The following is a 25,896-nucleotide window of genomic DNA, read 5'->3' as shown; positions in this document are numbered from 1 at the left end:
TTAGAAACTTTTTTAAAATAAGGTATATAAAAATTAAGAGTTTTAAATCTTTTAAAACATTTCAGACTTTGATTCCTTACATCTCTGATTACATATGGTATATTTAAGAACTTGGGAGAAACTATGAAGATCAAGTCATATGAAGATCGGGAAACTAGTCATCTAATAGCCAGAGAAGCCAGGAAGTAGATTTAATCTGAAACCACATCATTATTGTGTGATTCATTAAACATTTTCTCTTCTCTCTCTTTCCAAAACCCCTAAAAAAGGGGGGGAAATTGTAGGGATGAATGGAAAACTCATGAATTTGCCTTTAATAAATTTTTACATGTTAATATATGGTTAGCACAACAGAACTAAAAATACTTTTAAAGTTTTAGGCCAGGTTTATTATGCAATCTACGTACGTAGATTACTTAAACCGGAAATCCAATGTTTTAAAAACTTAAGCCAGAATTTGTAAATGTGTAATGGAAAGATCTGAAATAAACTTTTAAAAGCTCTCTAGGCTGGGAATTTATAACAAAACCATTATTCACTGAAAATCTGTGTGTGTATGTTTGTGCACTCTGTCAAAATAAAAAAACTATTAAATCTTAAAATATAACTTGCCATTTAACTATAAACTTTACAAAATCAAAACTACCAAACATGGAAAACTGAAAAAAATGCAAGAAAAGATAATTTCTTTTTTGGATTTGAATGTGTGCTTTGAAGCTGACAAATTATAATGTATTACCACTTATGAAGTAATAGAATAGAACTATAAATTGCCTCAGAAGTGTTGCAAAAAAAAAAAAAAAAAAAGAGTAAATGACCACATATAGAAGAAAGAAGCTGGATTTCATTTGTGTTGTCATTTGGTTCTTGGATTTCTTTCTTAAATGCAAAATGTGACCCAACAAAATATCTGGCTTTTTCTTTTCTTTTCCTCTTCCTTTTCAATCACAGTTTACATTCAGTACCATTCCGCACCAATTTCAGATTACAGCAAAGTGGCCAGAAAACCAACCACTCTACAGAGTGGTCCCCCTGTTGCCCAAACACCCACTTTGGCCTCATATCCAGTTATCTCAACATTATTGATTATATTTCCCATGCTGTATCTGGCTTGTTTTGTAAATACTATTCTTGCATTAATTTATGGAGTATAATATAATTAGGTGGTAATTTGTTTTTTAATTGATTTTTAAAGAGAGAGAGGAAGAGAAACATTGATTTGTTGTTCCATTTATTTTTCCCCCCATTGACTTCTCCCCAGCCTTCCCCACCCCCCAGCACATGCCCTCACCCCCATAGTGTCTGTGTCCATTGGTTATGCTTATGTGCATGCATACAAGTTCTTTGGTTGATCTCTTACCCCCCCCCCCCCCCCACTGCCTTCCCTCTGAAGTTTGATGGTCTGTTCAATGCTTCTCTGTCTCTGGATCTATTTTTGTTCATCAGTTTATGTTCTGGTAGATTCTTGTATGTGCACTGACTAGGGATCGAATCCATAAGCTTGGTTTATTGGGATAATGCTCTAACCAACTGAGCTACTAGCCAGGGCTTAGGTGGTAATTTGGAAAGATCATAATACTAGTTTTTCTGTAATTATTTAAACATTTCTTCCATGTAAATTGTTGTGTTTTTTTAATTATCATTCTAATTAGCAAAAGACTTCAATGGCCAATCTTTTATGGTACTACTAGAGGCCCAGTGCATGAAAATTCATGCATTGGGGGGGGGTCCCTTAGCCTGGCCTGCCCCCTCTCACAGTCCAGGATCCCTCAGGGGCAGGAGGCGACACAGCGATCAGGGGAAGGCAACACCCACTTCACACCTCTGCTGCTGCCACTGCCAGCAGTGCAAGCCTTGGCTGGCCCTGGTTACCTGAGCCTCAGGCGGCCCTGGGCAGCTGGGCAGCCACCATCCGAGGCTTGCCTGCACCTCAGGTTGGCCCTGGGCAGCTGGAGGCTGAGGGGACTGGGGGACTCCGGAGGCAGGTGCGTGGCACACCTGCTGCCCCGGCAGGGCTGAGGGAACTGGGTGCCGCCATCTTGTGGCTGTGGGCGCCGCCATCTTTGAGGGCATGGCAGTCAATTAGCATATTCCCTCCTTATTGGCTGTGGGCGCCGGCATCTTTTGTGAGGGCATGATGGTCAATAGCATATTCCCTCTTTATTAGCTAGGATACTTGATTTTATACACAGATATAATATTATACAGATAGATATACTAGGTATTTTGACAGATATGCCCTCCTCTACAGGTCTTTTTAAAAATATATTTTTTTATGGATTTAAGAGAGGAAGGGAGAGGGAGAGAGATAGAAACATCAATGATGAGAGAGAATCATTGATTGGTTGCCTCCTGCACATCCCCTATTGGGGATCGAGCCCACAACCCAGGCATGTGCCCTTGACCAGAATCAAGCCTAGGACCCTTCAGTATGCAGGCTAATGCTCTATCCACAGAGCCCAACCGGCTAGGGCCAGGTCTTATATTTTAAAGTATACAGAATGTCACTGTACCTATTCTCTTGGGCTGAATATTCATTTATTTTCTTTTCAAAGGTTTAATGAAGAGACTAGAGGAGGAGATAAAGTTTAATTCATATATGGTAACTGAAAAATTTCCTAAAGAATTAGAGAACAAGAAAAAAGAATTGCATTTTTTACAAAAAGTGGTGTCAGAGCCTGCTATGGGCCAATCTGATCTTCTTGAACTTGAATCTAAAGTAAGTGACAATCATCTTTTCATAGTTTCCAATTTTATCTCATCCTTAGTCCTGTGTAAAGTATGTGAACTGCTTTCTATAGTGTCCAATTCTTGGCTCTTAAGTTAACCTGCCCTAAGAGTTGATAGCTGTTATGAGGAGTTGCTCTTTATGAGAAATTACAGCATGTAATGCTGTTACTTATAATACATAATTTATGAAAACTTAGTCAATTGATTAGGAAACTAAGTAACTTGGACATATAAATTAATGCATATGATAGACTCATAGGTTTATGTATTCATAATATATAATTGGCTGATATAATGTATTCATATAACAAGATGGCAACTTTTAAATATCAGTAATTTTTATTTGCAAGAATAATATTGTAGCAATTTTATATTTAAAGCCTAATATATTTATTAGCCTTTTATGCCAGCTTTGGAATTACTAAATTTTTTTGTAATGCTCATTGAAACCTGGTATCATATTATAACACTTTTGCTCCCTAGAAACAAAACACTAATCAGATGTGTATTTTTTAAAAATACCAAATATCATGAAAATTGAACCGTTTTGATTTGCTAATCCTTCAATGTGCTCAACAGCCACTACAACTAAATATATAATTTTGATCATTTTATTATTTTAATTTTCTTATAGAAATTAGATGGCCAAGTCAGATTTGACTCAAATTTAATGTCTTAGAATTAACAAGGAAACTCTAGTTTTTTCAGAGGATAGACAGATATACTGAAAATCATGTAATTTTTAAAATTTGTTGAGGGACTATATGCTTCTGTGGGCTTAGTCAGTTTTATTACATTGGGAAAGGTTTGGATTAATGAGTGGGATAAATGATAGCTATGGGAGAACCACAGATCATTCGAACAGGAAGGTTTTTAGATGTCATCCATGTCAACTCTCAGCTGCGTTCATGAATTCCTTATATAAATCCCTATGGAATGTTAGTCTGGATTTTATCACTTGCAGTGACTTGGAAGTCACAAACTAGGAGAGAGGATAACTTCAGATTTTAAAAAATTGTCTTTTTTATAATAATGTATAAATATTTCATGCTGAATACTTGAGGATTATTTAGACATGGATGGTTAAATCCATGTAAGTAATAATACTGTGTAAATTTATCATGAACCACAAAATGTTCATTATTTCTAAAAGTAATCATAACAACCCACTCATAACATTAATGGGACCATCTAATCACTGATGATAAGAACTATAAATTCAGAGCTTGGCTGGCCCAATTGTCCCTTACTTTGTGTAATCATAGGGAGAGACTTAACCTCTTTTATTTTCATGCTGTTTTAGATAAATGAAATAAATACACAGATCAATCAGCTAATTGAAAAGAAAATGTTGAGAAATGAGCCAATTGAAGGCAAACTCTCACTATATAGGCAACAGGTAAGCCCATTCTTTTGGCCCACTGAGCTCTGAGCATCTTCATAAACACCACAGGCTGTGTTATCTGTAGTGTTAAAGTGAGAAGGAAGAAAGCAATCAATGTTCTCCTGTCATTGCTAATCTCCAGATTATAACAAGGAATTTATGGAAAAAGCTACAAAAGACTCGTTCAAGTTTGAAATGCAATACACCGGATAATGCTTAGTTTCCTTCGCGTCTGCCAACTGTGGTGACAGGGCTATTTGTGTTTATATCTGTGAATGTGGAATTTGATTATTTAAATGAAAGGTTACTTTAAGTGATATAAGTAAAAATATTTGTAATCTTTAATGAATTAAAGGCAATATACTGTTTCAAGTTTAAAGTTAGTTTGCAAGAATAGAATGAATTAAATTTTAGTGCTAAGGCATTTATCATTTTTTCCACAACTATTAGATCATGAGATCATATATGTTGTAATGTATTTCTAGACCAAAGAGTCAGATGAAAGCCATGGATTTTCTGAAAAGAACCCAGGCATGAGTTTAGTGTGAAGAGCATTCGGTAACCTCAGCAAATACCGAGCTACATAACAAAGCACTATTCAAGGATGTTAGAATTTTAAAAAATCATTTGCAATAGAAAATTTCAACCATATACCAAGGTAGAGAAGGTAGTTCAGTAAACCCTCATGTTTCCCTAAGTTATAGCAGTCATGGCCTTCTTGTGTCATTTCTACCGCCAGCCCACCTGGATTATTTTGAAGCAAATCTTAGATTTAATATCATTTCATCTATAAATATTTCAGAATGTATCACCAAAAAATAAGGTTTTAACATTTTAATTCCAACAGCATATCACATAACCTACTGTTTTTATTTTATTTATTTTTTAAAATATATTTTATTAATTTTTTACAGAGAGGAAGGGAGAGGGATAGAGAGTTAGAAACATCGATGAGAGAGAAATATTGATCAGCTGCCTCCTGCACACCTCCTACTGGGGATGTGCCCACAACCAAGGTACATGCTCTTGACCGGAATCGAACCTGGGACCTTTCAGTCCGCAGGCCAACGCTCTATCCACTGAGCCAAACCGGTTAGGGCTAACCTACTGTTTTTAAAGTTCACCCGTGTTTAGCATGTATCAATACCTCATTCCTTATTATTGCTGGATAACATCCCATTGTATGGATACTTTCACATTTTGTTTACTCATTCATCAGTTGATGGGCATTTGGGTTGTTCCTACTTTCTGGCTATTATAAATAATGCAGCTATGGACATTTTAATACAAGTTTTTGTGTGGAAATATGTTTTCATTTCCCTTGGCTATATTTCTAGAAGTGGAGTTGCGGGTTCATATGATAATTCTGTATTTAACACTGAGGAAATGCCAAACTGCTTTCCTGTGAGCTATACCATTTTACATTCCCACCAACAGTGCATGAAGTTTCTGATTTCTCCACATTCTTGCCAATACTTGTTGTTATCTGTCTTTTTTTATTGTAGCCATCCTAGTGGATATGCTTACATTGAAATTTTAGCTTGGTAAACTAAAACAGAGAATTTCACAATTTCACAATTTAACAGAACGTGGATTGGATATGTTTTATTTTACATTGGCATTTAATGCTCAATTAGGCATCCATCATTTCACGTAAAAAAGAAGCAAAAGCTGAGGAACTGCAGGAAACAAAGGAGAAGTTAGCCAGCCTAGAGCGGGAGGTGTCTGTGAAGACAAACCAGGCCCGGGAGTTTGATGGCACTGAAGTTCTGAAGGGAGATGAGGTAAGTTGAGGTCTCTCATGGGACAAGGATATGAGTATTGTTCTTGTTTGAAACCATGAATGCTTTTGCCTTTTTTAAATCTTGAATGTCAATAATGGGAAGTTAATATTATTTTATGAAACCTCTTTATATATAACTGAAAACTTTGGGGAGTAATATTAAGATATTCTTGACGTACAATGACAGAACTTAATGACTTTATGAGCTAATATTCCAAATTTCCACTCTTTAATTATTGGGTTTATACTGGGTTTATTTTATAAAGCTGAAATCAAATGAGTAGGAACAGATAAGAAAGAAATTCATAATTGTTGATAAATGTAATTTCATAGAGGGCTGAGAACAATCACCACTAAGTTACTTTGTCAGTAATGTGTGTTTGACCAGTTGCACTGACACGATTAAAATGACTTCATTGTGGATGTTTACAAAGTTTAAAAATACAGTTATATCTTACATTGCTACATACACTTTAAATTTTGAACAGTGCTTTAACAGCTGTTATTTATCATTTTGTCAAGCTCATGAGATTAGTAGTAGGACAAGTAATAATGGTCGTTTATAGGTGATTAAACTTAAGTACCAAAAATATAATTCCCCATCTCCTTTTTATAAAGTTAGCTCAAAAAAGAATGAAGGAAGGAAGGAAAATATCTTATCTTGAGCTCAGTGCTTTTTTTTTTTTTAGCAAATCAAGTGGTAGATCACATTTTAATCTTAAACATTGCTTGTACTTTACCACCTCTTACAACTTTGTTATTTTACATTAGCTAAGAGGCCTCAGCAAAAGCTACTTTGAAAAACTGCTCTGTCCAGACCTCATTTTGGCTTTCAAAAGTTGTTGAATTCATACTGTTACAAATCTGCAGAGAACCTTCACTGTGCCAGACACTTTTTTCTGTGGTGTTTCTTTCTGATTGTAACCTCCCAATATGCCTTTTAGCTTATTGGGGAAGTGGTAGGTTTTTCAAAAGTCAACGCTTGATTGAAACATTCCTTTGGCTTTTAACTTCCACTTCCAGATTGCTTTGAGACATGGGAGTATTTTAAACGATACTTGGAAGCCAACAGCATGTGCTTCGTGACATCCTTGCTAGCCAAGAAGAAAAAAAAAGATTAATTATGCAGCAATTTTGCTTTATAAGAGAACATGTTATCTCCTAGCATTTTTATCTTTTCTTAAGAAAATGCTGCCCAATTGACAGGAAATAGTAATTGCTATGGCCACATGTGGCATGAGTAGTGCTTATAATTCAGCGTTAGCTATTCCCTGTATGCAAATAGAGGTTCAAGAACCTAGTGCCAAGCCATTAGCCTTTAGTTATTTATTTATAAGGGTTTTTTTTGTTTGTTTGTTTTTAAAATATATTTTTATTGATTTTTTACAGAGAGGAAGGGAGAGGGATAGAGAGCTAGAATCATTGATGAGAGAGAAACATCGACCAGCTGCCTCCTGCACACCCCCCACCAGGGATGTGCCCACAACCAATGTACATGCCCCTGACCGGAATCGAACCTGGGACCCTTGAGTCTGCAGACCGACGCTCTATCCACTGAGCCAAACCGGTTTCGGCTATTTTTAAGTTGTTTTTTTTTTTTTTTAATTTTTTTTATTGATTTCAGAAAGGAAGGGAGAGGGAGAGAGATAGAAACATCAATGATGAGAGAGAATCATTGTTTGGCTGCCTCCTGCATGCCCTCTACTGGGGACTGAGCCTGAAACCTGTGCATGTGCCCTGACTGGGAATCGAACCACGACCTCCTGGTTCATAGGTTGACGCTCAACCACTGAGCACACCAGCCGGCTATTAGCCTTTATTTTTGACTAAATATATTGTATAGGAGAAGTATCTGATGATAGAAAATGCATCCTTTTTTTTAAGGGGAAAAATCTAACTTTGGAAATTGTAAATCACCTTAATTTTTAAGCAATGTCCAGAAACTAGAACAAATCAAGTAAACCACTTACTTGGCAGTTATTTAAAAGAACAGAGGGTATTGGGGAACTTTCAGCATCCTATATAATAAAGAGATAATATGCAAATTGACCATCACTCCAACACACAAGTTGGCCGCCCCCATGTGGACACAAGATGGCCACCACAAGATAGTCAGCAGGGGAGGGCAGTTGGGAGGGACCAGGTCTGCAAGTGAGGGAAGTTGGGGGTGATCAGGCCTGCAGGGGAGGGCAGTTGGGGGCAACCAGGCTGGCAGGGGAGGGCAGTTAGGGGTGACTGGGCCAGCAGGGGAGGGCAGTTAGGGGCAACCAGGCTGGCAAGGGAGGGCAGTTAGGGGCAATCGGACCAGCAGGGGAGCAGTTAGGTGTTGATCAGGCTGGCAGGGGAGTGGTTAGGGGGTGATCAGGCTGTCAGGTAAAAGCAAGCAGTTAGGGGCAATCAGGCAGGCAAGCAGGAGAAAAGTTGGGAGCCAGCAGTCCTGGATTGTGAGAGGGGTCCCAGATTGGAGAGGGTGCAGGCTGGACTGAGGGACACACACACGCACCCCCATGCACGAATTTCATGCACCGGGCCTCTAGTAATTTTATAAGTAACAAATCTTGGTAGACAAATTTTATTTTCTACTTTGATAAAGTGATGGGCCATATGGACAAAAGGAAGAAAGTTTGTTATACTTACAATTATATAATACAGATGGACTTTACTGGGGTTTCATTTGATACCACATGGTAACCACCAAAAAAATTATATTCTTTGCCACTCATCTGTTTACACAGTAGGTGAGAGAGTATCAAGAAGTAGTAGTGTCCTGGACGGTGTGCTAAGTGGTTAGAGAATCCACCCTTGCACCAAAGATTCTTGGGTTTGATCACCAACCTGGTTGTGGCACCAAGAGTGTACAAGAGTATATGTTTCCTCTCTTAAAACTCTCCACCACACTTGATCCTCAATCTTTTAATTTTTGGCATTCTGACAATATTTTGCTTTTATTTTCATTTTTCTTGATTAGGAATTAGATTGAGTATCTGTCCACATACATATTTGGTCATTTATATTTCTTTTGTCATTTTTCTGTTTATTTTATTTCTCCATTTTTTTCTAATGGATTGTGTTTCCCTATCTATCATATTTTTACATATATTCAGGATCATAATCTGGATAATTGTTTTCTTCTAGTCTGTTAACTGTCTCTTTCTATACAGAGTCTTTTGTCACACAGAGTTTCTTCTTCCTTCCCAAACAGCTTTGGCACACAATAAACTGCACATACTTAAAGTGCAAATGGTTGCTGTTATTCAAGTTATGATAACTTCAAATATTGGAATATGATTTTAATATTAAGTGACTTCAGTTTTCCATAATTTGGAATGTTTTAAAAATCTTTACGTAGAAATATCTTACTTTATGCAGATTCAGTGTGAGAGGAGATAGAAAGACAGTATGGTAGCAAGCATAGTAGTTAATGGTCATGATTATGACTCTGAGTTGTCAGTCAAAGGTTGCTGTGATCAGTATGATTTTTTTAAGATAACATAAAGCTTAAGTAACCTCTCTTTCAGGAAGCATAGCCTGTAATTATTTTCTCAGCTCACACCTCACAACCCTCATATGTATTCATGTGTGTGGTAATACAGAGCACAGTTAAGATCACTTGCTCAGTTTCTGCCTCCCCTAAGAAACCAGTCAGCTCCATGACGACTGGGGCATATCTCGTGCTCACTACCATTTACTTGATAGCTGGACTGTAATAGGCACTCGGTAAGTGTATAGAAAACCCAGATAAAAATGTATAACTAATATAATCTAATATAGACATATTCTTTCATAGAAAGATGAAAATATTAAAAATATCTTGGTACTTCAGTTGATAAGAAAAATTATTTTATGTAACTCTTCATCCTAACCATAATTGTTTATTTCATTGTATAGACAAAGTAATTTTTAAATACCTGCCCACAGCCCTGGATGGTGAGGTTCAGAGGTTGAGCATCATCCTCTGTGTGTGGAAAGGTTCCAGGTTTGATTCTGAGTCAGGGCACATGCCCGGGTTGCAGGTTCCATCCTCTGTCGGGGGTCAATGTTTCGCTCTCACATCAATGTTCTCTCTCTCTCTCCCTCTCCCTTTCTCTCTCTCTCTCAAATCAATAAAAAAGCATGTCCTCGGGTGAGTATTTTTATAAATCCTATATAATAAAAGCCTAATATGCAAATCTACCAAACGGTGGAACAGCCAGTGGAATGACCGGTCGTTATCATGCACACTGACCACCAGGGTGCAGGTGCTTAACGCAGGAGCTTCCCCCAGCCCGCAGGCCCCAGGCCAGTAAAGGCGGGTGCCAGCGCCCACCCCCCCCCCCGCCCCGATCGCTCCGCCAGTCGCCCCACAGAGGGAGGCGACCGGCTGCGGAAGCAGTGGGGGGGAATAGGGGGGCAGTGCCAGCGAGTGGGTGGTGCCTGGCCGGCGAAGGCAGGTGCAAGCGGGGAGCCCCGATCACCCTGCCGGTTGCCCCAGAGATTTGGCCCTGATCGCTGGCCAGGCCTAGGGAACCTACCTGTGCACGAATTTCATGCTCTGAGCCTCTAGTAAATAAATAAATGCCTGGCCATAAACCTTTATTTGCCATTTAATATGATAGCCTCCAGTCAGTTCTTTTGGTAAGTGATGAATTTTTTCACTTTTATAGGCAATCTGAGCTTGATGACTTGTTTTACTTACTGGAAGAGCAAAAAATAGAACTTGTGCTTCTTGTAGTAGTGCTGCATGGCTACTGTCTTAATCACCCTGATCTCTCTATTAGCAAAGCAAACAAAAAGCAGCCCCAGTGATGCAGTGCCCCCTTCCCAGAGCTGTCATTCAAATGATGAATGCATGCCTTTTAGGTCTGAACTTTTTTATAGCAACAAATGAACCTCTGGTTAAGGTTCTGTTGGCGCTTCATGCATTGAAAGGTCTTTCCTGGTTTGTGGTGCATGGGTATAGAGTCCATTGTGTTTTCTCCCCTAACCGTTACAAGAGCTCAGCTGTTTTGCTGTCAATATCTACTTAAAAAATGTGCTTACTCAAATAATATTTATAAACAGCTTTAAAAAGGCCCAACTAAGTCCAGCTGGCATGACTCAGTGGTTGTGTATCAACCTATGAACCAGGAGGTCATGGTTCGATTCCCAGTCAGGGTACATGCCTGAGTTGCGGGTTCGATCCCCAGTATGGGGCTTGCAGGAGGCTGCTGATCAATGATTCCCTCTCATCATTAATGTTTCTTTCTCTCCCTCTTCCTTCTTTTCTGAAATCAATATATATATCTCCTATCTAATAATAGACAAATATGCAAATTGACCATACCTCCGACACACCCACAAGCCATGCCCACAAGCCACGCCCACCATCCAATCAGAGCGAGCATGCAAATTAACCCAAACCAAGATGGCTACAGCCACAGAGAGCAAGGTTTCCTAGGTAACAGAGGAAGCCAAGCTTTCTGCCTGCCCTGGCCAGGCCTAAGCCTCCACTCAAGCTACAAAGTTTCAATTATAGAAGGTAAACAAATTCAAACAAATAGCAGCAGAATGGAGCTTGAGAGAGCAGGCCAGGGTTGCCACCGGCAACAGGGGAAGCAAAGCTTTCCGCACACCCTGGCTGGGCCCACCCGCTTAAGGCAACAAAGTTTCAATTATAACCCCAACAGAAATGGCTGCCGGGCTCGGAGGGAGCCCCAGGCTTGGCTCCGCTCCAGGCTACAAAGTTTCAATTGTAGAAGGAAAATAAATTCCAGATACCAGGGCCTCTGCTTGGGTTGCCAGGGGGGTGGCCGGCCTGCAAACCACCACAGGCCCCTTGCTCAGGCTGCCCCATGCCCCAAGGGAACCCCACCCTGATCAGGGACACCCTTCAGGGCAAACCAGCTGGCCCCCACCCCTGTACCAGGCCTCTATCCTATCTAATAAAAGAGTAATATGCATATTGATCATCACTGCAACACACAATATCGCTGCCCCCATGTGGTCAAAGATCCTGCCCCCATGTGGACACAGGATGGCCACCACAAGATGGCCAGCAGGAGAGGGCAGTTGGGAGGCACCCGGCCTGCAAGGGAGGGCAGTTGGAGGTGATCAACCCTGCAGGAGAGGGCAGTTAGGGGTGACCAGGCCGGCAGAGGAGGGAAGTTGGGGGCAAACAGGCTGGCAGCAGAGTGGTTAGGGGGTGATCAGGCTGGCAGGCAGAAGCGGTTAGGGGCAATCAGGAAGGCAGGCAGGCAAGCAGTTGGGAGCCAGCAGTCCTGGATTGTGAGAGGGCAGTCGGACATCCCTTGAAGGGTCCTATATTGGCGAGGGTACAGGCTGGGCTGAGGGACAACCCCCCTCCGTGCACGAATTTCGTGCACCGGGCCTCTAGTGTGTATGTATGTGTATGTGTGTGTGTGTGTGTGTGTGTATATATATATAAAAAATATATATATATATATATATATATTTTTTTTTTTTTAAGGCCCAACCAATTCATTCTACAGCTACCGACTGCAATCCTAAAATCCTAGAGCTAAATTGCAAAGATTATGAAATCTTTAAATACTTCAAAGAGAAGCACAATGAAGATAAGGGAATCCTGGCAAGATTTACTTCAGCTGTCAGATCCCGAAAAATTAGGAATCAAATTTTGACACTTGTAATTGAATCATCACTCTTCCAAGTGAGCCAAGGCAAACCTGTGATATTTTTAGAACCTTTCAAATCACATTGTGCTCTTTAGAGTTTATAGCAGGACCTGAGGCCCCTAAAATTTTCTAAGAGTTGGAACAAAACAATCAAATAAATTAGGCTCAGTGCACTGTAATAGAAGTAGTATATTACATATGCAATCTAGGTAATTCCACAATTTTAATCCCAAATTTGAAAACTTTTCATAGAAATTAGTTTGTGAGATTTAATTGCTTAGACAGCAGTTGAAAAACCCATCCGAGATATAGTAGCAGCTGTGTGGTGGTGACTTGATTTATAATAGAAGCATAGAGACCTTGGGAGGTATGATTGACTGTGTTTCACAGATTGGTGTTCCTGTGCCACAAGTTTCTGTTAAACAATTTTCTACCAGAATGTATCATATTGCTTATTATAAACTCTCTCAAGAATTAGCAGTTAATTATCCACTACCAGATGGAGGCAATTATATTGTTTATGCTTGGCTTGGTAAGATCTTTCTAATTTAAAGTTTAAAACGTAATACTAACAAGTTGGTAAAGGTTAACATAGTATTTGTATGTGTGTTTAGATATATGGAACTAGTTATGATAGGTGATTTGAAAAGACTATCATTTTAGCAGAAAACAAAGTTTGCTGTGAAACATTTTTTTATTGCCTTAAAGCAAGTAGCAGCTCTCAGACCAGACTTCAGGGAATCCAAAAGATTTATGACATGAAGTTGACATGAAAAGATAGTCTTTTCAGATTTTCTGCAAGTCTGAATTTAGGCAGGATACATGACACTGACAAATGGGCAAAAAAATTGTGGCCGTTGGGTATAGTCATGCTATTCTTGAACAGTTGCTGTTATTTCATTGCACACCTAACTTTCTTGGGCCACGGGTTCTTGACCATATAAAGTACTTATTATATGGTTGTCTTGTAAAGTCTTGCAGCTAATTACTGTGGAAATAGTTGTCCTGTTAGATATTGAGGTGGAAAGTTTGCAGCAGGAATAGAGATTCCTATTTCTACATAAATATCCAGAATGATGTCTGTAATCCAATAATACTTTTGAGCTCCAGATAAGCTTTAAAGGCATCTAAATGTTTCATACTTAGGGAAATAGGCTGCCTTGCCCATTTAAAAAGCTAGCCCAGATTTTGATCATTACTATGAAAGGTTCTAAAATATATTAAATGGATAAGAGGAGAAAGAACATCTGCCAAATTTCGTTTTGATCACAAAGGAGATGAGTCGGTAAAATTGGTCCCAAAGCCAGAAGCTTTATTGATTTCAGCATCTAAAATGATGGCCGCTCTTTCTTAAATGACAAATTTAGATTAAAAATGTATATTGGTCCAAATGATTAGTAATAGCTGCTACAATGGGCTTTCCTGCTCAGTGACAAGCTTTATAGTTCAGTTAAATGACAAATTTGTCTGATAGACCTGCTACTGCTAGAGTGCACTATAGAAAGCCTTTTCCTTAATATCTCAAGGATTCATTGTAAATCCCTATAGATGTACAATGAACATGGAAAAAAAAGTAAAATTCCCTAATAAAGAAATGGAAATTAAAAGTAAGATTCTCTTTTACATATAAAATTGACAATTATAAAAAGTACCATAAATAGATTTTGAAGGGCAGAATGTGTCAAAACCCTATTTCCTTTTGACCATTTCTGGAAATATGTCCTTTAGAAATTATTAAGAATGTGTCTATCCCGGCTGGCATGGCTTAGTGGTTGAGAATTGACCTATGAACCAGGAGGTCATGGTTCAATTCCCAGTCAGGGCAAATGCCCAAGTTTTGGGCTCTATCCCCAGTGGGAGATGTGCAGGAGGCAGCCAGTCAATTCTCATCATTAATGTTTCTCTCTCTTTCTCACTCTCCCTTCCTCTCTGAAATCAACAATATATATATATATATATATATATATATATATATATATATATATATATATATATTAGAGGCCCAGTGCATGAATTCGTGCATGGGTGGGGTCCGGCCAGCCTGGTTACGGGGAGGGGACATGGGCGATTGGCCGGCCTGCCTGCTGGTCGAACTCCTGGTCAAGGGGACAATTTGCATATTAGCCTTTTATTATATAGGATATACACTGAGTGGCCAGATTATTATGCATTCAGAGATCATAATTATCTGGCCACTCAGTATATATTTTAAATGTGTCTAAAGATTTATATTCAATATGTTCATCATAATTTTATTTTTATAATTTGAGAATTCAGAAATAATCTGAAATCCAAATGATAGAAGTGTTAAAAAAAATTTGAACTGAGTACATTTTAAAAATCTTACTGGCTTTATTCATCTCTTCATGAATCAGGCAGCATCCCATTTAGTCAGAGAGGAGCTCTAAGGAGCTGTACAAAATGGAAGACTTCTATAGACAGAAGGGAGCTGGCCAAGCAAAAAGGGGATTGGTTGTGGCAAGGTCATCTTCCTTTAGGGGACGGCAGGGGTCTGTCAGGCAGATTACCTTACTAGTGGTGACCAGGTAATTCCTGGTGGACTGGTTTAAGATTCCATTCCTGGGAGAGGCTGCAATTGTAATTAAGTTAGGTATTAAGTCTTGGTTTGGTGACAGTGGGGCTTAAGTGACTTGTGTTTTCTCTCTCTCTCTTTAAAAAAAAAATTTTTTTTATTGATTTCAGGGAGGAAGGGAGAGGGAGAGGGAGAGAGAGGTAAAAACAAGTAACGAAAGAGAATCATTGATCGGCTGCCTTCTGCACGTCCCCCACTGGGGATTGAGCCCATAAACTGGACGTGTGCCCTGACCGGGAATCAAACCGTGAGCTCCTGGTTCATAGGTCGACGGTCAACCACTGAACCACACAGGCCAGGCTGTTTTCTCTTTTTTTAACAGAAGGAACTTGCAATGGAAGAAAAACATGGATAATGCATTTTCTTTCCCTTAGTTCCTTGGGGTAGTAGAGCCCTCAGAGTGCTTTGATAGCCACCTGTTGCTTAATTGAATGGAACCATGATTAATCTGACCCCGACTACCCTTCCCTTAAGTAGTTTGTCCAATGAACGTCAAATAACCAATCAGCAGAGAGCACCTTGAGTAATTGGTGGGTTTGTTCTTTTACCAAAAACATTTATAGCTTTTAAAAATAGTTCTGGAGCACAGCAAGATAGAGAAGGGGAAATTGGCCTAGATAATACAGAGGATAGCAGATGAATAGGTTTGATTTCATTTTGGGCACTTCGCCCAGGACACTTTTAATAGAACATATTATAGTTACTCTAGGGATTCTGAGTCTGTGGTTATGTCAGGCTTACACATTTATTCTTTAAAAGGAAAAATTGCAAGTTAATAGACTCTAGGTATATTGGCATGACTTAAAATTTTAAAACCATTACTATAATCCAGCGATTGATAATATGCTGTGTGTGGGCTGAATTCCTTAATATTAAAACCAACTTAATCATGGATAGAAAAATATTTTGAACTTCCTTCCTCTAAAACACAATGTGTTCTGTATTTCTTTCAAAGTTTAAATCAACTTTAGAACGATGTCTAAACTAGGGATTAAAAGTTATTTTTATGTGAAGAATTTTTAATCTTACTATTTTTACGGGCATTTTTTAAATACTCAGGAACGAATCAAGTCTTTAAGGGGAAAAATGTACCTAAATTTTAGAAATGTTATACTTCCTATTTTACTACCTTACAAATTTAGAATTACTGAACTTGGATTTAGCTGTATAACTTAAAAGGAAAAATACTGACATTAATAGAGTTTTACATAGGATTTACACTATTTAGATGGATCCAAAAAATTAAAACATACACAAAGTATGTTTAATCAGGCAGTTAGTCTTTTTAAGTCTTCTAATAAAACTAAGTTATTATTATATACTTGGGACATGTGTTAGACAGTAGAAAATAAAATGTTTCTAATACATTGAGATTATATGTGATATTTAGCAACTACCTTTCTACTCATTAAACTACATATTGTGTTCTTTTACAGTTCAAGCGATATGTCAGTAAACTTCGAAGCAAGAGTACAGTTTTCAAAAAGAAGCATCAGATAATAGCTGAATTTAAAGCTGAATTCGGTCTCTTACAGAGGACAGAAGAACTCCTTAAACAACGTCTTGAAAATATTCAGCATCAACTGGTAATAGAGTATTATCTTGGGGTGCTAAAATTACAAATGCCAGGAGGTTTATGGGTTATAGCTCTATGGTTTTTAATAGAAAAATCATACAATTATTGTTTTTTCTGATTAATTCCAGAGATGTCATATAAGCTGATTCATTTATGTTTAATGTAGCAGGAAGCAGTCTTTTGTGTGTGTGTTTTTTACCCCTCCCCCCAGGAAGCACTCTTATGCTTGCTGACTTTGGGGTAATTAATAGACTTATGATGTCCTGCAATATAATTACTCTTTTCTTTGCCTGTTGGTCCACCGGCATGAGGAGCCCAAGTGACAACATGGTAGCCAGAGCATTAAGTGTAGAGGGTCCCTTCATGTGCCCTCTGGAAACCAGAGAAGGGAAGTGTAATTCCTTAAGTGGATAAGTGGGAAACCCGGTGAGTGATAACCCTCATACTTTCAAGACCCATGTGTTCAGTCTGTTTGGAACACAGCTCCTACAGTGTACACGCCATCCTGAGGACTAGAACTCATCCCCACAAGCCACCAGTTCCAATCTGGCCACTTAGCTGTCCCTTCACAAGGTCCTTCCTCTGTTCTGTCAGATTATTTGCTCTCTGGATGGTGTGGTGTGTGGTACAGTGACTGAATCCCAAGGTCATGTGCCCACCACCACACCTCCTTTGCAATAAATTAGGTCTCTTGGTCTGAGGTGGTATATGTGGGATTCCACATCAGTAGACCAGATACTCTGAGCCCTTGGATAGTGGTACTGGCTGAACGACTGTTGGCAAGAAAAGCAAACCCTTACCCAGAATATGGGTCAGTGCCAGTCAGGATGAAATGTCTTTTCAGAGCAGGAAGGATCTGATGTTATCATATTGCCACTAAGTAGATGATTGGTTTCCTCAAGGGATGATTCCATACCCAGAGCTCAGGATTGATCTCTGTTGCTGCCAGGTCAGATGTGTGGCAGTGGCAGTGGCAATGGCTAGATGGGCATTAGTCAGAGAGAGCCCATGCTATTTTGCCCATGCATAGCCTCCATCTTTGCCAACATAGCCATTCTGTTCTTGAGCCCATTATCCAAGCACTGGGTGGTCAGTGACAGAGGCTGGCTGACACTAGAAGGTGGTGGTTTCAATTCCTGGTCAAGGTGAGTATGGAAAACTGATTGATGTTTCGCTCGCTCACTCTCTCCCTTCCTTCCTCTCTCTAAGATTAATTTTTTTTTTAAATTCCTTTATCTGAACCCCCCAACAAGCCTCCATGTCATTTAAAATAAGTCCAACTTCTTTCATTGGCCTAAAAATAAGGTAACAATATAATTTATCATCTAAACTAGGACACTTTTGAGAATGCAAAGGACAATAGACATAGACTGAGATTGTCCCAGCACACCAACCGAGTCCTCTATGACCCCTCCCCTACCCCATGGCATTCTCACTCTGTTTTCAGCTCCACCAGTCTCCCAGCTATTTCGTGAACAGGCCAGGCATGTTCCTGCCTCATGTCTTGTGCACTTGCTGGTCTCCCAGGTGTCTACATGGCTTGCTCCCCCACTTCCTTCAGGGCTTTCTCAGATGTCATCGCAGGAAGACCTATAACCACCTTTTACTTAAGACTTAAACCTCACTCTCACCTCACACTGTGTTTTACTTGTTTACCTGTTACTTGTTTACTCTCACTAGAAGTAAGCTCTGTGGGCAAGGGGATTTTCCCCCTGTTTTCACTGCCTAGAACTGTGCTTGGCACATTTAGGTATATAACAAATATTGGATGAGTGAGCAAATGTAAATACAATAGGATCACTTGAGAATTCACTCATTCACCAAATATTTATTGAATGTGTCCTGTTTTATATTCTGTGCAAAGTATATAGCATTATTTTAAAGTCTAAGATTAGAACTGCTTCCTATGTACCTGAAGATAATAAAGTTTAGTGTGATTTTATAACATATAAAGAGATGTTATTATTGTTGAAGTCAATAAAGATTATCCTATAGGATTCTAAACTAATTTATTTCATTTACAACTTTAATATTATATATTAAATATGTATACTTCTTATGGAGTCATTGAGGTTTTGACACCAAATTTGTGGCCCCATTTTTTTTTTAAATATATTTTATTGATTTTTTACAGAGAGTAAGGGAGAGGGATAGAAAGCTAGAAACATTGATTAGAGAGAAACATTGACCAGCTGCCTCCTGCACACCCCCTACCGGGGATGTGCCCACAACCAAGGTACATGCCCTTGACCGGAATCGAACCCGGGACCCTTCAGTCCGCAGGCTGATGCTCTATCCACTGAGCCAAACCGGTTTTGGCGTGTGGCCCCATTTTTTAAAAAATATATCTTTATTGATTTCAGAAAGAAAGGGAGAGGAAGAGAGAGATAGAAATAACAATAATGAGAGAGAATGATTGATCGGCTGCCTCCTGCACCATTGGGGATTGAGCCCGCAAACCAGGCATATGCCCTGATCTGGAATCGAACCTCCTGGTTCATAGGTTGACCTCTATTTATTCTTTACTTTTAGCAAACCATTGAGGAGAAAAAGGGTATATCTGGATATAGTTACACCCAAGAAGAGCTGGAGAGAGTGTCTGCACTGAAGAGTGAGGTTGACGAAATGAAAGGACGGACTCTGGATGACATGTCTGAAATGGTGATTACACATTTTTAGTGGTTTTTTATTGGGTATAAAAGGCAGATATTTTTGTTTGTCCAGTTTTCAGTGAAACATTCAGATTTTCATTTCTGCATATTATTTATATTTTTATCTGTATCCGTCTCTTGAATTTTTGCATTCTAGTAAGGTTGTTCAACTTGTAACAATTTATGCATTTTGTGGTTTTTGAAGTGTGTGAAAGTTATACAAAATTAAGGAAATATTTAAGATAAAAAATAAGTTTTCCCAATCATATCACCCTAATAAAATTATTTCGTTTTTGTGTGTATCCTTAGTATCTTTCCATATTTAGGCCTGCTGTTTAGCCAGAATGTACTGATACAGCCTCGTGAGGCATTAGAATGTTTAACTCTTTCCTTACTTATTGGTAAATAGCTGCTGCCCCAAACTCTCAGCCTGTCTTATCCACATTGGCCACTCGCCCAGAACCCCAGCATCTCATCACATTCTGACTCATAAAAAGATTAACATTGTCCTTACCGGTTTGGCTCAGAGGATAGAATGTCGGCCTGTGGACTGAAGGGTCCCAGGTTCGATTCCGGTAAAGGCACATACCTCGGTTGCAGGCTCAATCCCTGCCCCAGGTCGAGGTGCGTGCGGGAGGCAACCAATTGATGTGTCCCTCTCATATCAATGTTTCTCTCTCTCTCTGTCTCTCTTTCTCCCTTCCACTCTCTAAAAATCAATAAAAAAATATATCCTCAGGTGAGGATTAACAACAACAAAAAAAGATTAACATTGAGCACCGTAGAGGCCTGCTAGACTGCCTTCATCTCTATGGTTGGTGTCCATTGTGATTGGTTATTACTTATGCCATTCAGGTTATTAAGTATTTTGAATATCACTTCATTTATGTTTATGTATATTTTATATAACCTACGTAATTACATATTGTTTTACATAACAACATGATTGTAGCTGTATATAGGCAACTTTTAGTTTGTTTTAGTCATTACTTGTTAGATTATAAATATTTTGCCATATTGGTTTGCAGTGTTAATAATTGACATTTTGAACAATTCAGTGGTATCCCATCTTACGGAGGAATCAAGATTTACTAAATCACTTCCCTATTGTTTGGCATTGAAGTAATTTATAGTCTTTTTACTCATATATAACACTTCAATAAATATCTTTATGCATGTAGTATTTTTGTTCTTTTGAATTCTTTTTTTAGATGTCATGTATTTTTTTAAATGACAGGTAAGAAAACTGAATTCACTGGTATCTGAAAAGAAGTCAGCTCTAGCCCCAGTTATAAAAGAACTACGACAACTGCGTCAAAAATGTCAAGTAGGTGAATTTGATATTGTCATACTTTTACTATTTTATCTGGTTGAGATATAGTAATTAGAATCCTGAATATTTTACTTGGGTAATTTATAGGAAACACATTATTGTTATTATTACTATTATTATATTGATATGATTCTGCAAAAGAGAAGAAGAATGTGACCTAAAAAAGTTTCTCTTTAATTTATGCTACTTGGTTTGTCATAAATTATTAGAGGGAGGAGAGGAGAAAAAGGAGTTTAAGTTAAAATCACAAGTGCAGCCAGATGAGCTTTTGTCTTTAAATCATGTGAGAGCTATAAATATGAAGTCACATTCTTCTGTGGCCAGGTAGAAGCTCAAACTCTGCCGACAAGTGGTGACAAGTTAACTTAAATCAATAAACTTACTTTGCTGGGGGGCAAACTCTGATAGCTTATGATAAGTGAGGAAATGCCATTACTTGGAAGCTAATTCTAACCACTGCTTTAAAAGATAAACTATTAGGAGGTAAATGCCCTTAGCAAAGCCAGGTCAGGTGGCCCACACCATTCGACATGAGCTGTAGTTAATCACCCTCCATGTAGTAATTTTAGATTTGAATGTGGGCCTGTATTGCATGTGCCTGAGATGGAACCATAAAACTCTTAGCAAGTGCCATACCTCAGAGTCAGAGAAGCAGAATGAAAAATCACACAGATTTGGCCCTAGCAGATTTGGCTCAGTGGGTAGATCATCAGCCTTCGGACTGAAGGGTCCTGGGTTCAATTCAGGCCAAGGGCACATGGCCGGGTTGTAGACTCGATCCCCAGTGAGGGGCGTGCAGGAGGCAGCTGATCAGTGATTCTCTCTCATCATTGATGTTTCTATCTCTCTCCCTCTCCCTTCCTCTCTGAAATCAATAAAGAAATATATTTTTTTAAAAGAAAAGAAAAAATCACATAGATTCGGAAGTCAGATAGACATCATTTCCTCTTTATGAAACTACTACAGAGCCTGAGATAGGTTTAGTGACCTATCCAACTACAGGAGAAGGAAGTGGGAGAGTTGGGGCTTGACTTTGGCATCTATATCATCTTATTTCAAAACCCTTGCTTGTTCCACTGCACACTACTGCCATAACAAAAGGAATGGAAGAGACAGGTCTCTGTTCTCTGGAGTTGATGCTCTAATAGATGAGATGGGACATATACCATCTAATCCTATATAATCAAGAGGGAATATGCTAATTGACCCTCACACCGTCACAAAGGAGGTGGCGCCCACAGCCAATAAGGAGGAAACATACTAATTGACTGTCACGCCCTCAAAGATGGTGGTACCCACAGCCACAAGATGGCGGTGCCCAGTCCCCTCAGACCCACCGGGTGGCAGGCATGCAGCAAGGCCGGGCCCGCCTCCAGGCAGGCCCAGCAGCTCCGTGCACCTGCCTCCGGAGTCCCCCTAGTCCCCTCAGCCCCCAGCTGCCCAGGGCTGACCCTAGGTGCAGGCAAGCCTCGCATGGTGGCTGCCCAGCTGCCCAGGGCTGCCCGAAGCTCAGGTAACCATTGCCAGCCAAGGCTTGTGCTGCCGGCAGTGGCAGCAGCAGAGGTGTGATGGGGGCGTCGCCTTCCCCTGATCGCCGGGTCGCCTCCCGCCCCTGAGGGTTTACAGACTGTGAGAGGGGGCAGGCTAGGCTGAGGGACCCCCGCCGCCAGTGCATGAATTTTCATGCACTAGGCCTCTAGTGTCTCTCTCTCTCTCTCTCTCTCTCTCTCTCTCTATATATATATATATATATATATATATATATATATATGCATGAGGCTAATATGCAAAGTGTTTCCGCCCTGATTGGTCCTGATGGCCGGCCAGGCCTAGAGACCCTACCCGTGCACGAATTTCATGCACCAGGCCTCTAGTTTGATGATAATATAAAAAATGTAATCAGATCATATATTTAACTGATTAAATAAAATAGTACATATAAGGCACTTTGCAACAATGACTAATCCATAAGAACTTAAAAAAATTATCATTTTAATTATTAAAAATAGTTTAAAAAGATGGAATATTATTCCTTTTCAACCTAATTGTTTTCTAAGTAAAACTATATACTAGATCTTAAATGCTGTAAAGTCCTTTATTATTTTATATAAAGTAACCAACACCTGAAATTCATTTTCATATGATTTAAGTACCGTATTTTCCGGCATATAAGACAAGTGGGCATATAAGATTTTCCTGGGTTAAAAAGTCGTCTTATACGCCAGAAAATACGGTAGTCCAATATATCTAATCCATTATATCTAATCCCATCAATATAGTCCAATATACCGTATTTTCCTGCATATAAAACAACTTTTTAATCCAGGAAAATCTTATACGCCCAGTCGTCTTATACGCCGGAAAGTACGGTAGATTTCTCTGTATGTAAAGGACTGCCTGCCTCTCCTATTACAAAGAAATGTAGCTATCTCACTACCATCCCCAAATAGTACATCCCTCCATGTTTGTCAAGTCAAAGGGGTGCCTGAGTCATCTGAGCATTTTCATCTCTGTCTTCTGCCATGTTGAAAAGACAAATATTGTATTTTTTCTTTTTAATATATTTTTATTGATTTCAGAGGGGAAGGGAGAGGGAGAGAGAGATAGAAACATCCATGATGACAGAGAATCATCAATTGGTTGCCTCCTGCATGCTTCCCACTGGGGATCGAGTCTGCAACCCGAGCATGTGCCCTTGACCAGAATCAAACACAGGACCCTTTAGTCCACAGGCCAACACTCTATCCGTTAAGCCAAACCGGCTAGGGCTGTATTTTTTTATTTATAAGAATTACCTAAAGTCACATTCATATAGATTTAGTTCTATTTGCTCTGATGGAATTTGTGCTTTTTGTTTTCCATTAACTCCGGAAAAATTCTACATACATAATATCTTCAAATATTCTTTTCCTGGTCTTTCTTGCCTTCTCCCACAATTCATACTAGATGAATGTTAGACACATGCTGTGCTCTATTGCTTAACCCCACTTTCATATTTTTATCTTTTTGTCTCTCTATGATGAATTTTGGATAATTTCTTGAGCTCTGTTTTCTAGTTCAGTCTTTTATTTCCTGAGCTCGGTCTAATCTTAGGTTTATGCCACTACTTAGTTTTTCATGTCTGTGACAGTTATGTTCATTTTTGTCTTATTTTAGCTCACTGTCCCTTTTTAATCTTTTATTTTCAGTTCCACCTTTATTTTAAACATATTTACTAAATAGGCATATTTCTGGTATTCTGAGTTTCTGGAGGTATAGCCCTGCTGTTTTGTATATCTTCTGATTCTCACGCATAATGGATTGATTGTTTCCCTATATGTTTATACTTTGGGGTTGTGAGCTTCTCTTGAGGTTTTGTCTCTCTCTCTTTTTTTAATCTTTATTGTTGAGATTATTACAGATGTCGCTTTTTCTTCCCCCCATAGCTCTCCTCCACCTGGTTCCCACCCCACCCCAGGCCCTCACTACCCTATTGTCTGTGTCCATAAGTAATGCATATATGATCTTTATCTAATCTCTTCCCACACCCGCCCACACCCCCTTCCCTCTGAGAATCGTCAGTCCACTCCCTTTCCATGCCCCTGATTCTATTCTATTCACCAGTTTATTCTGTTGATCTGATTTTTTATTCATTTGATTTTTAGATTCACTTGTTGATAGATAAGTATTTGGTGTCACTTTGTTGTTCATAATTTTTTATCTTTACCTTTATCTTCCTCTTCTTCTTCTTAAAGAATACCCTTCAGCATTTCATATAATACTAATTTGGTGGTGGTGAACTCCTTTAGCTTTTTCTTGTCTATGAAGCTCTTTATCGGACCTCCAATTCTAAATGATAGCATTGCTGGGTAGAGTATTCTTGGTTGTAGGTTCTTGCTATTCATCACTTTGAATAGTTCTTGCCACTCCCTTCTGGCCTGCATAGTTTCTGTTGAAAAATCAGCTGATAGTCGTATGGGCACTCCCTTGTAGATAACTGTTTTTCTCTTGCTGCTTTTAAGATTCTTTGTCTTTTGCCCTTGGCATTTTAATTATGATGTGTCTTGATGTGGTCCTCTTTGGATTCCTCTTGTTTGGGGTTCTTTGTGCTTCCTGGACTTGTAAGTCTATTTCTTTCACCAGGTAGGGGAAGTTTTCTGTCATTATTTCTTCAAATAGGTTTTCAGTATCTTGCTGTCTCTCTTCTTCTGGCACCCCCATAATTTGGATGTTGGTACGCTTGAAGTTGTCCCAGAGGCTCCTTACACTATCTTCATATTTTTGGATTCTTTTTTCTTTTTGCTCTTGTGGTTGGGCGTTTTTGCTTTCTGATATTTCAAATCATTGACTTGATTCTCAGGATCTTCTAGTCTACTGTTGAATCCCTATATATTATTCTTTATTTCAGTCATTATATGCATAATTTCTGATTGGTCCTTTTCCATCTTTTTGGCATTCTCACTAAGATCTTTGAAGGTCTCACTAAGTTCCTTGGAGGTTTCTAGAAGATTCTTCAATAACCTTATAACTGTGGTTTTGAACTCTATATCCAGTAGTTTGCTTTCTTCCATTTATTTCATTTGTGACTTGTTTCTTTGTCTCCACATTTTGGCTGCTTCCCTGTATTCGTTTCTATGTACTGGGTAGTTGCTAAGTCTCCTTGAGTTGATAGAGTGGCCTTGTATAATAGGTGTCCTATAGGCCCCAGTGGCTCAGCCTCCCCAATCACCTGAGGTGGACACTCTTGGTGCACCCCTTTGTGGGCTGTGTGCACAGTCTTCTTTTATTTGAGCCTTGATTACTGTTGGTGTCAGTGGGAGGAATTGACCTCCAGGCCAATTGGCTGTGGGGACCAGCAGTGACTACAGTGGGAAAATCTGCTATGCAAGAGACACCCCTATGGTGCAGGACTTGCTTCAGTGGGGCTTTGGTGCTCACTGAGTCTGTCCCTTGAGTGTGTCACTTATGGATATGAAGAGTTGTAATCTGGTATGGTCTCACACTGACCACTGGGTACACTGGCTCTTAGGTCTCCAGGGAGGTGCAAAGTCAGCCACTACCTGGGGCCACCCCGCAGGAGCTACAGAGAGATCTGTAGATTCCTCTTCTTTATATCGGGTTTAGAAGTGTCCATGCAAGGCCCATCTGTGAAGCAAGGCAGGCTGGTGCTGGTGTGGGCCTTGGGCCTTTTATTGATAGCTTTGGGGCTCCCTGACCCAGCCGAAGCTAGTTTGACAGGTTTTAGGTCGAGAAAGG

The 25,896-nt window shown here is 39.3% G+C and overlaps 1 protein-coding gene across 2 annotated transcripts in view; it reads left to right on the top strand.

Moving 5' to 3' along the window:
• The window catches only part of IFT81 (intraflagellar transport 81), a 204,593-nt gene that overhangs the window by 163,419 nt on the left and 15,278 nt on the right, over window positions 1–25,896 (top strand). For both annotated transcript variants that reach the window (XM_079762819.1, XM_079762820.1), the window contains 6 exons: window positions 2,556–2,719; window positions 4,034–4,129; window positions 5,752–5,898; window positions 16,538–16,687; window positions 19,210–19,338; window positions 20,566–20,655. In XM_079762819.1, the coding sequence (XP_079618945.1) occupies window positions 2,556–2,719; window positions 4,034–4,129; window positions 5,752–5,898; window positions 16,538–16,687; window positions 19,210–19,338; window positions 20,566–20,655 (776 nt within the window). The remainder of the gene's footprint in view (window positions 1–2,555; window positions 2,720–4,033; window positions 4,130–5,751; window positions 5,899–16,537; window positions 16,688–19,209; window positions 19,339–20,565; window positions 20,656–25,896) is intronic.

Source organism: Cnephaeus nilssonii (genome assembly GCF_951640355.1).
Source record: "Cnephaeus nilssonii genome assembly, chromosome: 22".
Lineage (NCBI taxonomy): Eukaryota > Metazoa > Chordata > Mammalia > Chiroptera > Vespertilionidae > Cnephaeus > Cnephaeus nilssonii.
This window is presented reverse-complemented; position numbering and strand designations above follow the sequence as displayed.